At 43.5% G+C, this 15,677-nt stretch overlaps 1 protein-coding gene and 1 pseudogene across 1 annotated transcript; both read left to right on the forward strand.

The window, feature by feature from the left end:
- The first annotated feature begins 782 nt into the window (after positions 1–782).
- On the forward strand, positions 783–1,845 carry LOC146960412 (4-galactosyl-N-acetylglucosaminide 3-alpha-L-fucosyltransferase 9-like; annotated as a pseudogene).
- Positions 1,846–10,549: 8,704 nt separating this feature from the next.
- On the forward strand, positions 10,550–11,611 carry LOC146960413 (4-galactosyl-N-acetylglucosaminide 3-alpha-L-fucosyltransferase 9-like). Its single transcript, XM_085772395.1, has one exon. The coding sequence runs from the start codon at positions 10,550–10,552 to the stop codon at positions 11,609–11,611; it is 1,062 nt and encodes a 353-aa protein (XP_085628521.1).
- The last annotated feature ends 4,066 nt before the right edge of the window (positions 11,612–15,677 follow it).

Raw genomic sequence — 15,677 nt, forward strand, 5'->3', positions numbered from 1 at the left:
GTAATCAATAAAGTGATGAAGTAATCACAAAAGTTACCGTTCCCCTTGTTACAACGCCGTTACCGTTACTGACAGTAAGATGCGCCATAACTCAGCGTTACTTGACTCAAGAAGTACCATCAGAAAATAATACACCCGTTTTCAGAGGAACTATGCAAGTCTGGTTGCTTTTCCTCATCCTCATCATCGAATTTCCTAGGGGCCGCCATTCCGAAGGTGTCAATCGCGGTGTTTTATTTTGAAGGGTCGGGGTTGGATTCCCTCGTGTTTCTTTGCTTGACTTCCTGCCTGGCTTGACACGATCGCTCGCGGAAAAAGCCAGCTTTGTTGTAAACACATGCACATGGGCGAGAGGAGCGTAACCAAAACAGCGGTAAAGCAACCAGACTTGCAAAGTTCCCCTTTAATTCCAGATAAATGGGGGTTAGGGAGAGAAGTCTAAGTTATTTGACAAAAAGTCACACAATAGTTACTTTTCCTGGTAATTAATTACTTTTATCATGCAGTAACTCTGTTACTAACTCAGTTACTTTTTGGGGAAAGTAACTAGTAACTATAACTAATTACTTTTTTAAAATGAATGTGTGCTACACTGGTCAGTAGATGCATGTGAGTGTTGGATACCTGAGCCCTGTTCACACTGTTCCAATGCATGGAGACATAAACCTTGAACTACGATTGGAGATTTACTTTCTATGTTTAGCTATTGGTCACTAGAGTTACTATCATCCATAAAACAGTTACAGAATTAACCATATAACTTTGTTCCTCTGCCTCCACAGATGTCGACCGCAGCCATATGGAAAACGTTGTGCTTAGCACTAAGTTGCTGCTCTCACCATCATCGGCTTTGTTCTGTATTTTCAAGCACCAGCCCCAGTTTGTCAATATACGTCCACATTAGCCCTTGAAGACACTTCTGAAAAGCCCATAGTCCTGTTGTGGTTCTGGCCTATTGGTGTGAGGTTTGATCTCAGTGGCTGTTTACCCCACTTCAACATTGACAGCTGCCTCCTGACAGATGATAGATCCTTGTACAGTAAAGCAAAGGGAGTGATTGTCTTCCACAAAAATATAAACTGGAATTTAAAAAACCTGCCTCAGGAGCCACGTCCAGCTTTTCAGAAGTGGATCTGGTACCATGTGGAGTCTCCTACCAACACAGCAAAGATTCCTGGTCTGGAGAACCTGTTTAACTTAACACTGAACTACAGACGAGATGCTGACATCACGGTAAGGAATGAGCTGGTGATCAGGAAAACGGACGTGAAAGATGACTTTGTTCTGCCCAAGAAAGACAAACTGGTGTGTTGGATCGTCAGTAACAACAACCCGGCGACCGGAACAGCAGTGAGAGCAACCTATTACAGCGAACTGTCTAAACACATCCATGTCCACGTCTTTGGTGCTTTTTCAGGGAAGCGCTTACGTGATGAGGACTACTACTCCACCATTGCCAGCTGTAAATTCTACCTGTCATTTGAGAACTCAATCCACAGAGACTACATCACTGAGAAGGTAAACGGGCCTTTCGTGGCAGGGACGGTCCCTGTAGTTTTAGGTCCGCCACGGGAAAACTACGAGCAATTAATTCCCTCCGATGCCTTCATTCACATCAATGACTTCCCTGATCCTAAATCTCTGGCAGAGTTCCTGAACCACCTGGACACAAATGATGAAGTGTACATGCGTTACTTTGAGTGGAGGAAGTACTACACAGCCACTCCTCATCTCCTGTCACTCATAAATGAATTCCTTCAGCCTGTCTGCCTCGCCTGCGATCACATGTCCAAAGACAGGGATTACAGTGTAGTTCACGACCTCTATGGGTGGTACTGGTCATGAGGAGCAAAAGTGAGATCAGCATTTGATAGATTACTGACAGTTTAGGCTTTTGTTTCACTGTTTTTTGCTCAGTTTTCTGTTCAGAATCAGAATCAGAATACTTTATTGATCCCCAAGGGGAAATTGCTTTTTGTTATAACAACATCTCCAACACAAAGTGTACAAGTTAAAAGGGGTCCATGCCTATGTTCCCACAGCCTTTTGTTCCCACATTTGAGATTTATAACATAGCGCATGCTCTGCTACGTGTGGAAAGATGTCTATGGGTATGTTATGGGAACATAGGGCCTAATTTTCAGTGGGAAAAAAAGTTAGAAATGTGGGAACATAGGGCTGTGGGAACAGATACATGCTGTCATTCCGACATCCCGTCATACTGACATCCCACCAGTCCGACATCCCACCATTCCGACGAGGCTTTATAAGGAAATGTGCGTTACTCAACAGGTGACTCCCTCCTACTTCTCTGGACTCTCTCGATCTATCTGGCCTGTCTATCCTCTACTTGGTCTTTTTACTAAACTTAACAAACTCCTTTCTTCATTGTCTAAATGCTAATACGCTATTAAAGGAATTGTTGGAAAGGCAGGATGTTTAAAAAAAAAAGAAAGAACAAAAATACTGTCATTCCGACCATAGGAGGCAGGAATTATCGGAATAACGGGACGTTTGATAGAAAATTAAGTGTTGCCATTTAGACAATTAGAGGCCTATGTCGGACTGGTGGGATGTCAGAATGGCGGTTGCCCCCCTGTGGGAACATAGGGCTGTGGGAACACAGGGCCTAATTTTCAGTGAAAAAAAAAGTTAGAAATGTGGGAACATAGGGATGTGGGAACATAGGAATGACCCCGTTAATAAGAGCACAGTAGTCAAGTGGTCAATAGACAAATAAAGAAACATAAATAAAAAATATACTTACAAGTACAAACATGGACAGGAGTTATTGCACTATACTAAATATGGCATTATGGATTATTGCACAGAAGGAATTTGTTAGTTTATAGGCACCCCACACAGCATAACACTAATACACATAGGGTTGTGACAAATATTACTGTATTACAGAAAACATATTCACCTCTGATGAAAATAAAGGTTAGTTTTGGTTATTCTGTGGTTTTAAGTGGTTTTGAGCAAAACTTTTCATGGTGAAAACCTCAGGATGTATGGGCGCATGACGTCTGTCCGACTACCCATTTCTCCGACCATATCTTTATTTTTGCGTCCATTAGTCAAACCTCCCACTTCTCCAAGAAGTAGCCCTAACCCTTAACCTTACCCCAAACCTAACCTTAGCACTGTAGAATGGGTAGTTGGAGAAATGAGCCATCAGACTTTTGGGCAGTCAGACTGATATATGCTCCCCAGGATCTATAGCTACCATGGGCTCTAATTTCGTGGCGCAGCGCAGTGGTAATTTCCTCTGGCGCAGCGGATTTGGTAAATTGGTAGACTGCGCTGCGCCCAGATGGGTGTGGCGGTGCAGCAGGGGGAGGTGTCGACAGATTCAGCTTGGCGCAGTGACAATTTTGTGCCAAAACGAAAGTTCGCCAGCTCCAACCTGGTCTACTCTCGGCACAGGGTGAAGCGCAGATGACGCTGTGGTAATTTGCCTGACCGGTGCGCAGTGCGCACACGTCACCAAGACCTCACAGGCAGGTTTCCACAGTTCCAGGCACATTTAAATCACAATAACCACTTTTTTTGGTAACTATCTGAATCAGCACATAAACTTATATCTATATCGATTGTCTCGTCACACTGATGACAGATCAAAGGCTGTCGGCATGCGTAATGGAAACTCAACCTGACTGAATTAACACAGAAGAAACCGGTTCCAGTGTGCCATTCCGAAGGGCCACCATTCCGAACGTTTACTTTCATGTTTCGAGGCGGTGTTTAGCTCAGTTGGTAGAGCACCCGCCCCATGTGTAGAGGCTATAGTCCTCTCTGCAGGCGGCCCCGGTTCGAGTCCCGCGCCGGACGGCCCTATCCTGCGTGTCATTCCCCCGCTCTCTGCCTCCCATTTCCTGTCACACTCTTAACTGTCCTATCTAATAAAGGCATGAAAAGCCAAAAAAACAACAACTTTACTTTAATGTTTCGGAATGCCGGCCCTTACAGCGTGTCCTAACTGTATGCAACGCGAGCGAGCGTCCAACAATCGCGTCACATCTCACGCTCTCTGTCCATACTGAATCCGTGCGTCTGTTGGAATGGAAGCACATCAGCTGTGCGCTCGCCCGCTCGTCACATGGATGTATTATCAGACTGGAGACGTAACTACCCGGTTAAAAGATGGGTGAATACTACGTTTGTGCCTTTTAAACAGAAAACAAGTGTCTTGAAATATATAGTCAACAGCAAGTTGTCTCTAGTGTAGGAACACAAGTAGCAAAAACATAATGCAGGGTTTTCTGTAACATTATAAGACGGCGCACCGCCCCCCCGCCCAAGATGAATGAAGGCTATGAGGCTATTAAAAAAAAAAAAAGTCCGCTAGTCTCCTTGAAGCGGCCTTTATGTGTCGCACACACTGGGGTGACCAGCAGAGCGGCCATGTGTCCCCATTGAGCACCACGCGTCTTTTCAGTCACTTGTCCAAGTTCTCCTTTACTTTTTTTTTCGAGACAACTCTCTCTCTTTTTTTTTTTTTTTTACCGGCGGTGTCTGCTGATGTGCACGGCTGCAGCAACCTAAACAAATGCACGTGTTACTGTTGACTGGCTCTATTCCAGCCACATGATTGGTTCGGCGCGGTGGAAATCTCAATTGGCTATTTGTATTGTCTGCCAAAACATGGATGAATGAAACCTATTGACCACGTCTCATATTTCTATCGAAGAAAAGTTATTTCACAATTTATAGCCTACCGTTTCATTACCCAGCCCTAGGTGGGCTATTGTCCCCCTCCTACCTGGGAAACAGGAGGAACTACACAACACCGACAAGCACTGAGAGCCGCATGTTGCAGTGACGTTAAGATTAAAACAAAAAACCCCGCAAATAAGCTGACGAAAATATGCAATTTGCCACTTAACTTCTTGTCAATGTATTATTTGTGGGGGCTTTCGGGGGATCTGGTGACGGTGGAGGATCCAGACTGATTGACTGTGGACCACCACCAGTCTGATCAAGTCCATCACAGCACAGCAGCTGCTGCCCCGCTGTCACATTACTCTCTGGCAGTGCAATCTCGATTACATTACATTAAAGCAGATATCAGTGGCACGGCCGTTTCGGCTAATGCTGTGTTCAAGGCAGGCTTTTGAAACCGTAAGTTACAGCTTCAAGTCACAACTACGACTTGGTAGCGTTCCAGGTAACCCGTAGCTCGTGTTTTTACCGTCCTGTTGTCTGTGAAAGTTCCCTATAACGGCCACTCGTAACTTCCGACCCGTGAACTCGTACCAGATCGAACTGGTATGACTTCACAGGAAGGAAAAACACAAAGTACGAGTTTCCTTGAACGCACCATGAGTTAGCAGCCCCCGCCCTTGTCAGGCATCAATTGGTCCTCGTGCTACGTCACCACATTCACGCGCATCCCTTGGCTGCACACACAGCCCTTCATGCCGTTCTCTCTTCTCATTGGATAACACTTGTATCCCACAAGGAAAATTTTCTCCTCGGGTTACAGCAGAGCAGAGTGACGGAGAGACTCGTGTTTAGGCTGAAATACTTCATGTAAGTGATTGCTGACGGAAAATAGGACTATTTAGGACTTATATTAACAAAAACATTCCACTGATATCTGCTTTAAGCCGACATCAGGAGAATAAGACGTGACGGTAAATTAATGAAAATTAAAGTATGATAATGTACAGATATAAATATATTTGTTTCTGAAAAAACTATCATGATTTTTGGGGGGCATTCTTGGTCAAATTGAGGGCCAAATGGCCCGTGGCCGCCGCTAATTTCCGACGCTGAACGCGACGCGAGCGACAGAAATAGAAACGGGGCGTCGGGCTCTAATCGTCGCGCCGCGTCGCTCGCGGCCAGTTAGGACATTACAATAGGAAACCATTAATTTAGCAGCTGTCGCTCACTCGCGTCGCATCCAGTTAGGACACGGTGTTAGTTATGTTTGAAAAAGGGCCACCATTCCAAATCTGAAAAAAGGTGTGCCATTTTGAAAAGTTGGTTAAATATGCTGTCGTAAAGCCAATTCATTGATTGCTGCGGTAGTCCAGTGGGTAGAGCCGTTGCCTGCCACACAGATCCAGGAAGGGGTGCACATTTATAGTTTTTTGTCTTGTATATTAGCCCACTGTACATTATTAGCCGGCCGGGGACACACCGGCCCATGTTAACCGATTGTGTTGTTCACATACACACACCAGACACGCTGCCGGCTCGCACCCTGCAGCGATCGTTTCATCTGGTGTATTTTCCACGAGCGATCGTCAAGCCGGGCATGAAGTCAAACAAAGATGCACGAGAGAATCCGGTCCCTGACCCTTCATAATAAAACACTGCGATTGACACCTTCGGAATATCGGCTCCTCGGAAATTTGAAATGACAGACCTTCGGAAATTTTCGGACTAGCGGACCGTCGGAATGGCGGTCGCCCCCCGATGAAACCAGGGAGGGACTGGGACTAAAAAGCAGCCGTGGATGTCCCAAGAGCAGGACTGTGAGGGTGGATAACTGCATGTTGCTGCCATGTTGAGACCTCGCACTGTGCCGTTGTGATGATCCGCTTTATTTATTTATTTACTTATTAATTTATTAGCGTGCGAGCAACTGCGTCGTCACGCAGCGGTAACGAGAAACTGAAAAAAAAAAAAAATCATCTCTCTCAGCCAACCACAGACAGCCTCGGCATCAGATAGTGAGCATATATTCGGCCTCTCCCATCTCAGGAAAATCCTTAAGACAAAAGAAAAAGAGAGATGCTTGGCGATGCCTCCTTTACGCACAGCTGTTTCTGATTTCATTCCCGTTGGTATATGAGTGTCTTTAATGGAAAAGGGGTGTGTGTGTTCCCTCAGCCCTTTGTTGCCTCATTTCTAAGAATTTTCTCAAAATTAAACTCTAAGTCAGGTCATTTTTATTTTTATACCGCATTTAAAGGGATGATTCAGAGTAATTTCAACCTAGGGTCCTCTGCACCATGACCTCAAGCCAAACCCCCCCCCTCCAGAAGCTTGTTTTCTCTTGCTCTAACAGTGGTCGAGTTACCGCTATTAACCGAATGGTGCTAACATTACCAAGTGGCTATCTTAAATTACCCCACTAATAATGTCCGGAATTTCTGGTGTACTTAAGGCCCTTTCACACCGCGGACGTAACGAATAAACGACACGAAATGCGAAATATTTCGCCGCCGAATATTTCGCATCAAAACCATTCACACCGGCGGCGACACAAATATGCGACAGATGCGACAATTATATTCCAAAGTTTCGCTTTGCGACGGGTGGTTCTTCGCCTCCACGTCATGTCTTCAATCTGTTAATTATCCCTCAAGTATTCACTATGCCACTGTTGTCTTGTTACCAACTTTACTCAACACAGCAGCTCACTGTCTGATCACTGATCAATATCTGATCACTATCCTGACAGTATTGCTATTTCTCCTCTCCTCTCCTCTTTCCACTTACACCCCCCCCCCCCTCCTCTCTTCTCCTCCTCTCCTCCGCGACACAGGTTATTTACATTGTTTACATTAGCGGCCAAGCACGTGTCCATGCGCCCGTGTGTGTTTGTGTGTGTGCGTGTCCGTGTGTGTACGTGCGGTGCGACCGTACGCCAGAGAGACGGCAGGTGGAGGGGCTGACTGGCAGAGATGAGAGCAAAGACGGTGAAACGCTAAAAAAAACAACTTTTTTTTCCCTGTGAGAGACTGTGGCGAGCCTGAGACTGTGCGGCCGCAGTCTGTTGGGAAACAGCTGTTTGTGTTCTGACGTGGGGGGTGTGATGTGGCCTACCTCCTTTTCACGCCACATGATTGGTTGATGCGTTAATTCGCCGGGCGAAAGCTGGGCAAAATCGACCTCACGACGAAAAAAAATTATGCCGCATTTTCGCCGCGACACATTCGCGGTCGGTGTGAAAGGACCCGTGATGAAAACCGGGGTTCGAAAAAAAATATTGACGCGTGAATTATTCGCACGAAAAATACGTCCGCGGTGTGAAAGGGCCTTTACTGTACAAACTTTCTAATGCTTCGTTTACTACTACTAACACTATTTGTACTACTGTAGAAGTTTCTTGTCTTGCACTAACTCATGGAGGTGAGTTGTTGGAAGGGGTCAGCCCTATGTTCCCAGATTTAGCTAAAAGCTACATTACATCTGTAGTCAACTGCTACTGGATAATAGGTTGGGTGTAACTGACTACCAACTTGGGAGAAATGGGGATAAAATCTGATGCAAATCGATCATGAAATGTGGGAACATAGGGCCTAATTTTGGAAAGAAAAAAAACCCCATAGAAATGAGGGAACCTAAGGCTGAGGGAACATAGGTCTGAGGGAACATAGGGCTGTGGGAACATAGAGCTGAGGGAACATAGGGCTGTGGGAACATAGAGCTGAGGGAACAAAGGGCTGAGAGAGCATAGGCCTGAGGGAACATAGGGCTGTGGGAACATAGAGCTGAGGGAACATAGGGCTGTGGGAACATAGAGCTGAGGGAACATAGGGCTGTGGAAACAGGGCTGTGGGAACATAGGCACGCTCCCCATTTGAATGGTTGCTGAAGAATTGACTCAGCTGTGTTAAACCCATTCAACACCTTTTCTCCTCCCTCTTGCCACTTGCGCTGGTGGGAGGGAAGGTGGCGAGAGTGCACGAAAATTGCAAATTGGACACACCTCGTTGGCATGGCGCAGGGCAAGTGCTCCGTAGTGTTGTTTTTGGCGGCCTGCTTTAATTTTAGTTTTAGTCTAGTCTTCGTGCCAAACTGTCATTTTAGTTTTTATTAGTTTTAGTCACGTTCATGCTCCTTTTTGTTTAGTCAAGTTTTAGTCGACTAAAACTCTGAGCTTATTTTAGTCAGAATAACCCATGACTATTTTTGTCTAATTTTAGTCGACGAAAACTTTATTTTTATATTGTTGTTACCTTATAGACTCAAGAATACATCCATTACAGACATGGAGGATGCTCTGCTTGACATATATTATTTTCAGTTCCCACACACTATATTTAGCAGATATTTTGGAGAAACACACTTTACACTCTCCCTCACACACACAAATACATATACACGCTAGTCATACACACGCGCACGCTCTCTCTCTCTCTCTCTCTCTCTCTCTCTCTCTATATCACACACACACACACACGTTTGCCTCAGTGGTTTGATGATCCGCGGCTGCCAGCCATCGGTCCCTTTCTCTGTGTCGGACCTCGTTAACACTAACCCACTGCAGCTGCATCTTCTAAATAATGCCACGAGTGGGGATTGGGGAAGTGACGTCGCTGCCTAGGAAACAGAAATACTGCAAAAATAATAGAATAATAGCGCGACTAAACATTATAACGTTATTTCGTCTCGTCTCGTTTTGGTCAACAAAAATGAAGAGACATTTTAGCAGAGTCTCGTTTTCGTCACGTGATAAAGGTTCGTTGACGATATTTCGCCATAATTTTCATTGGCGAAAGCAACACTAGTGCTCCACACCTGTGCCTAGTCTATGAAATTAGAGCCCCATGTGTTTACAGAGGAAAGCAAACATGTACCTGACACCACCTTCATCTGTCTTCCATTCAACCTGTCTCTTGTGGGTGTTGCTCTGATGATCCATTAGGTCCAGGTGAGACGAGATGGAGACAAAGGTCCTTCTGTCTGTGACCAGTTGGTTTAATTCTTTTATCACGTCCAAAGCTCGTCATTTTTCTCTCTATGTCTTTCTTCCACTTGCAACCTATAGAAGATGGATGATGATTCATATGCACTGGGTGGAAACATGGATTGTTTGACTGGATTAAAGGACTCAGTGACTGTGATTCTGGCTGATAATGGTTGTAACTTTTATGCAAAAGATGATTTTGTTTTGTTTTTGTGTTTCACTTTGTAGATGTAACCATTTTGCTTTGTTTATGAACTCAGGTATCGAAAATAATAAAGTTACTTAAATCTCAAAAAGGTCATACCAGTAATTTCTCTATTATTTCCCTTTTTAAAGTTGTACAACATTGTAGATGATACACCAGCTACTTCAACACCTCATTTCATCTACAGCGTCACAGACACCTTTACCCAATCGTTATGAAAATCTGTTGTTTTAAAGTCAAATCTCCAAGTCACCGATGCCTGAGTGCAGTCTGACAGAGGTTGGGTTGATGAGTCAGTGTCTGTCACAGAGAGAAGTAGAAAAAACCAAACGAGTTTCCCCTGATCTGTGTTGTCCTGGCCCAGCCCCTCAGTCTTAACCCTAACCCTGCACAACATTTACACACTCAGCCTTCATGCAGCAACAGCATTTCCAGGCACCTGACAGTAGCTTCATTTTCACCTTTTAAATTGATCTTAGCCACCATATTTTAGTGGAGGAACTGATGCTCATTTGGATTACTTTATTTTCCTTTTTATTTATCTATTCAGTATAATTTATTTTACAAATCTAGGATTAGGAACTCTTACTGCTGCTGTTTGTGATTTAACACTTAGTTTATATTGTTTTATCTCTTTCAGTTTGTGTTGCCAATAATCATCAGAAGAGGTTCTCCTCTCTTGCCGTGTTGATATGGCTCCTTCTCCCATTTCTTCTGTCTTACGCGTCACTCTAACGGCGTCTCTCATGCTGGCTGGAGTCATAATCCTGATTTTAATGTACTACACATCAGCTCCATCTCCCCGATGTTATCCTCCCCCGGCGAGACGACAGACGGAAAAACCTGTCTTGCTGCTGTGGTTCTGGCCTGAAAACAAACATTTTGATTTCCAAGACTGCAAGAAGCTTTTCAACATGGACAGCTGCCTCCTCACAGACGACAGGTCTTTATACTCCAGGGCTGAGGCCGTTGTGATATTTCACAGAGCCATCCAGGACGACCTCTCCAACCTTCCCGCCTCGCCCAGACCCAGATTTCAGAGGTGGATCTGGTTTAACATGGACTCACCCACCAACACGCGCAGGATAGCAGGCATTCAGGGACTATTCAACCTAACGCTGAGCTACAGGAAGGACGCAGACATCCACGTTCACTGGAAACTGACTGTCAGAGAGAAACCAGCTGAGGACTTTGTCATTCCAAAGAAACAACAACTGCTCTGTTGGATGGTGAATGAACACGAGCTCAATGGGACACTGGAGAGACAGCGCTTTTACATGGAGCTTACAAAATACATAAAGGTGCACATGTTTTTCAGCTCCTCTGGGGAGACCTTGAGGGGTGACAACTATTTTCAGACTATTAGCAGCTGCAAATTCTTCCTTTCTTTTGAGGATTCAATCCACAGAGATTACATCACAGAAATATTCACTGGTCCTCTGGCAGCTGGCACTGTGCCAGTAGTTTTGGGTCCACCAAGAAACAACTATGAGGACTTTGCCCCAGGTTCCTCTTTCATACATGTAAATGACTTTCCTGATGCCATGACCCTGGCTAACTTCCTCCTCAGGCTGCATGAGGATAATCAGACGTATGTCAAATATTTTGATTGGCGGCGTTTCTACACATTCAAACGCCATCCCACGGAGGAGAGGCAGGAGTTTGCACACGCTATCTGCCAGGCCTGTCATCACGTGGCCATGAACAAGGAGTACAGAGTGGTGCTTGATCTGTACAAGTGGTTCTTACTGTGACACTGTCAGACTGTGGTGACCATGCTGCTGAGAATTAATCAGAGGTCTTAGATTATTTGTCTTGTCTAATGGGTTGTTTTTTGTCTTTGTTTGTTTCTGTTGTTTTCCACTTGTCTTGTATTGGCAGCACTTAAAAGAAAAGAAGTACTCACTATTAATACAACTTTTGCCTCAGCTTGAGGAAATCGTAGCCTACATGACAGGATTCATATTGTCAATTGTCCTGTTAAACACAAATAAATCCCAACTTTTACATAAGCAAAGTAAAGAGTCCTTTTTTTTCATTTTGTGAATCCAACAAGGTTTTGACTGGTTTATATTGCTTGAAAAGAAGGATTCCCTTTTCCTTAACCTTTTATCAGGCAACTGATCACAATCAGAAACCTATTTTTGACAAATAAAATAAGTTGCTTAGGTTAAAGTTGAGTATTTAAATTTGGAATAAGTATTTTTGGTTTTACACATTTCTATGTATTAATATTAATATTCCTTTAACTTTATCTGTGTGTTTTTGTTTGTTTGTTTTTACACGTTTTGGGAAAATCATTACCTTGGAAGGGTGAAGAGCCATATACTGTATGGTAATATCATTGACCTTGATCTTGGGGGTTCCTCCACACTGGGAGCTGTGTCTGGGCTGCTGCTGGGGGTGCTGTCCTTGGGTCCCTTCGGCCCGGCCGGCTGGTGTCTGTCGGGGTCAGGGGCCATGGGCACCTCCTCAATCTTCAGCTCCATGCCATGTCTCCCTATTGCCAGTGGTGACAGTGTGTGTTTTTTTAAATGTGTTAAGCCCTTTGTGTTACATGTCCTTGCAGGAAGCGTGCTCTGTAAATAAAGTTTTTTGATGTGGGAAAAGACAGTATGTTACTGATTTACAGTATGAAATGTTTCAATGCTGTTAACAAACACTGGAGGTAATTAAAGGAAATATTTGGGTATATTCTATGTTATTTGGGAAACCTCTGACCCATATCTGCAACCAGTCACTTCAAACCGGTATATTTCCCAACCAAATGAAAATAGTAAAAGTCATTCCAATATCCAAAAATGTAAATAAACATACATTTTCTAACTACAGACCAATTTCTCTACTTCCACAGTTCTCAAAAATATTAGAGAAACTATTTATCCATATCCAATCACTTAACACAAAACTTACTATGTGAACATCAATATGGGTTCAGATCTAATCGATCCACCACAATGGCTGTAATGGAACTTAAAGAAATTTTTTTTGTCAGCAATAGACAAAAAGGAATACACAGTAGGTGTTTTCATGTATGTGCAAAAAGCATTTGACACCATTGATCATAACGTATTAATGAAGAAGCTGGAAAGATATGGGATCAGGGGCATAGCATATGGCTAAAAAATGATCTAGATAGGGGAGCACCGGGTCGATTGATACACGGGACGATTGATACACAGCGATTTCCTCGAAAACCACACAAGCTTGAGCCGTCAGATTTCGTCACTACCTTCAGCACTCAACACCTACCAATCCTGGGAAAGCTTGTGAAATGACGTCACGCCATTCAAAAGTTATTAGCGTGAACCGGTTTTTGACTACGGAAAGTAAAATGTTACGTGCGGCAGTTTTTTTGTGATCAAAAGTTGTATTGTGTGTTTCATGCAATAATAATATGACCTAACAACAGATGAATTCGTACATAAACAGGTCCTAATGTATGCAATGTCATAGTTTTGAAGTTTAGAGGCAAAACAGGTTCAAGTGTCAGCAGTCGCTGCAGGGACGATTGATACAGCTGTTTCAAATGTCCCTCACGCCACCGTGCGTAGTGATTGTGGTCACATAGCGCGATCAATATCTGTATAAATCACCGAATTAATAGCCTAATTGTTTTGCAATAAACAACAACCTATTTGAATGAACATGTATTTTTAATTAACACCACATATTTTTAATGAACAAAACGTGTTTATGACATGAATCAACAGATATTCAGCAACGTGAGGGGAAAATGCCGAGGGTAAAATGACAATATGTTCAACTGTGTATCCATAAACATGACTTAGGACAGGGAAATAAGTAAATGAAATGAAAATGCAGTCGTCCAACAACTCATACAAAAGAAGAAAGGTGAGTTTAATCGAAATGCGGATCTTGACAATTACGCACGGGACAAAAATATTTATTTGACCTATTTATATTGTGAGAAATTATGTGACATTTTGGCAATGACGAGTACACTAGTATGTTGTCCGATATGCTGCATAAAAACGAGAGTAATGTCAGTAGTTTCTGTTTAAAACATGCTGTTTCAACCGTCCCTCCTCTGTGTCTCAAACGACCCGCATAGGTGGGGCGTTTGAGACACATGTCAACTTACGTTCAAAGTTATAAAACAGCGCGATCATCCAACATATGTGTTAAATTACACTTGTAACATAGAGAATACACATGTGAGTTGTTGATCACATGATAAAAATGTTTGTGTACATAACGTCATCTTTGAAAAAGACGTTTAAATGAAAAGTGTATCAATCGACCCGGCGCTCCCCTAATAGAAAACAATATGTGCAACTAAATGATGAAAAATTTGACTTGTTGAGGATTTCATGTGGAGTCCCACAAGGTTCCGTGCTGGTCATTTATTATATACATTAATAATATCTGTAATGTGTCCAAGCTGTTACACTTTGTTTTGTTAGCTGATGATACAAATTTACTTTGCTCTGGTAAAGATCTGAGGCACTTTCTAGACACAGTGGAGAGAAAAAGATGGTTTAACATTAATAAAATGTCACTCAACTTAAATAAAACTAATTATATAATATTTGGATACCGCAAACATTTAGATCAAACACAAATTATGATAAATAATATTGAAATAGAAAGAGTTAATATAAATTCATTTTATGAGCATACGTATAAAACAATTACAAAACCAATTTTCATATTACAAAAGAGAGAAATTAATTAGAATTAATTAGAAGAATTAATTTCTGACATGCCAGAAAATTTCTCGTTGTGACGGACAATGTATGGGGACCTACGTCATGATTCTGCACATACGACAAGTTTGCCATAACAGATTGTTTTAGCACAGAGCACAGAGCCTTTATGAACCTGATTACAGGAGTGAGAACGGGCAGACAGAGAGGAGGGACAGGGAAGTGATAAGCTGAAGTTAGACCACAGCTGCAGCTGTCACAGACAGGGTGACCGGGTGATGATCAGTAATGCAGCGCAGTCCGTGATGGAAGATCAGCCCGAGTCCGACAAATGTACACACACTATCAGACACTCAGCGATTGAGGGTGATTATTTTTTCTTGTCGTTACAGTATAAAATAGCGAGCCTACACACCAGCAGCCACGTCCACTGTGCTCTGGCTCAGCTGACCGGTGTTCAGATGGTAGTTAGATCTTCACATGTTGAACTTTTAAACAAAGTGCAGGCTAGAGAGAGAACTAGCGAGGCTCCTCTGACAGCCGCAGGTGAGCTGCACGTCAGCTGGCTGTCTCTCTCTCTCTCTCTCTCTCAGCAGCACCGGCCTTGGAGGTGATGCACGCTGTCTGTCTGTGTGTTTGTCGGTCTGATCTTCCACCATGGACTCTGCTATATAGGAACCAACATCAGAAACCAATGTCAATTTGAGGTTTACAATCGAGCAATTATAGAGCAGCACAAATCTCAGCGGCATCGCAGGGTAATCGTGGTGGGGAGCAATCATAGAACGACGTGCAATTAGTGGGGGTCTGAGACTGATCTGAGACGTAGGACTGGAGAGGGAAGCTTGTGCAGTTTGAGATGTGAACAGACGAATAGTCGTGCAGTGTAAGCCCGCCTTAAGGGCAAAAATAAAAGCCTGTAGTCTCACTGTGGTGGAGGCAAAGTGAAGAAATACCCCCTTAGTGAAGCAGTTTTCATAAAAATGATGTCATCATCTAGTGTCCAGACAGCACAGTGTAACAGGAGTCAGCGGCATTTCTGGGTAAAGTGCACATGCTTTTATTTAAATAACAAATGGTGAACGTGTGGAGCGGTTCATGAGATGATTGCGACCCGGTTTATTCCGCAGTAACACGTCTCATATGTTGG

This window comes from Trachurus japonicus, unplaced genomic scaffold, assembly GCF_045865225.1.
Source record: "Trachurus japonicus isolate A0001 unplaced genomic scaffold, Traja_1.0 AP030399.1".
NCBI classification, from domain to species: Eukaryota; Metazoa; Chordata; class Actinopteri; order Carangiformes; family Carangidae; genus Trachurus; species Trachurus japonicus.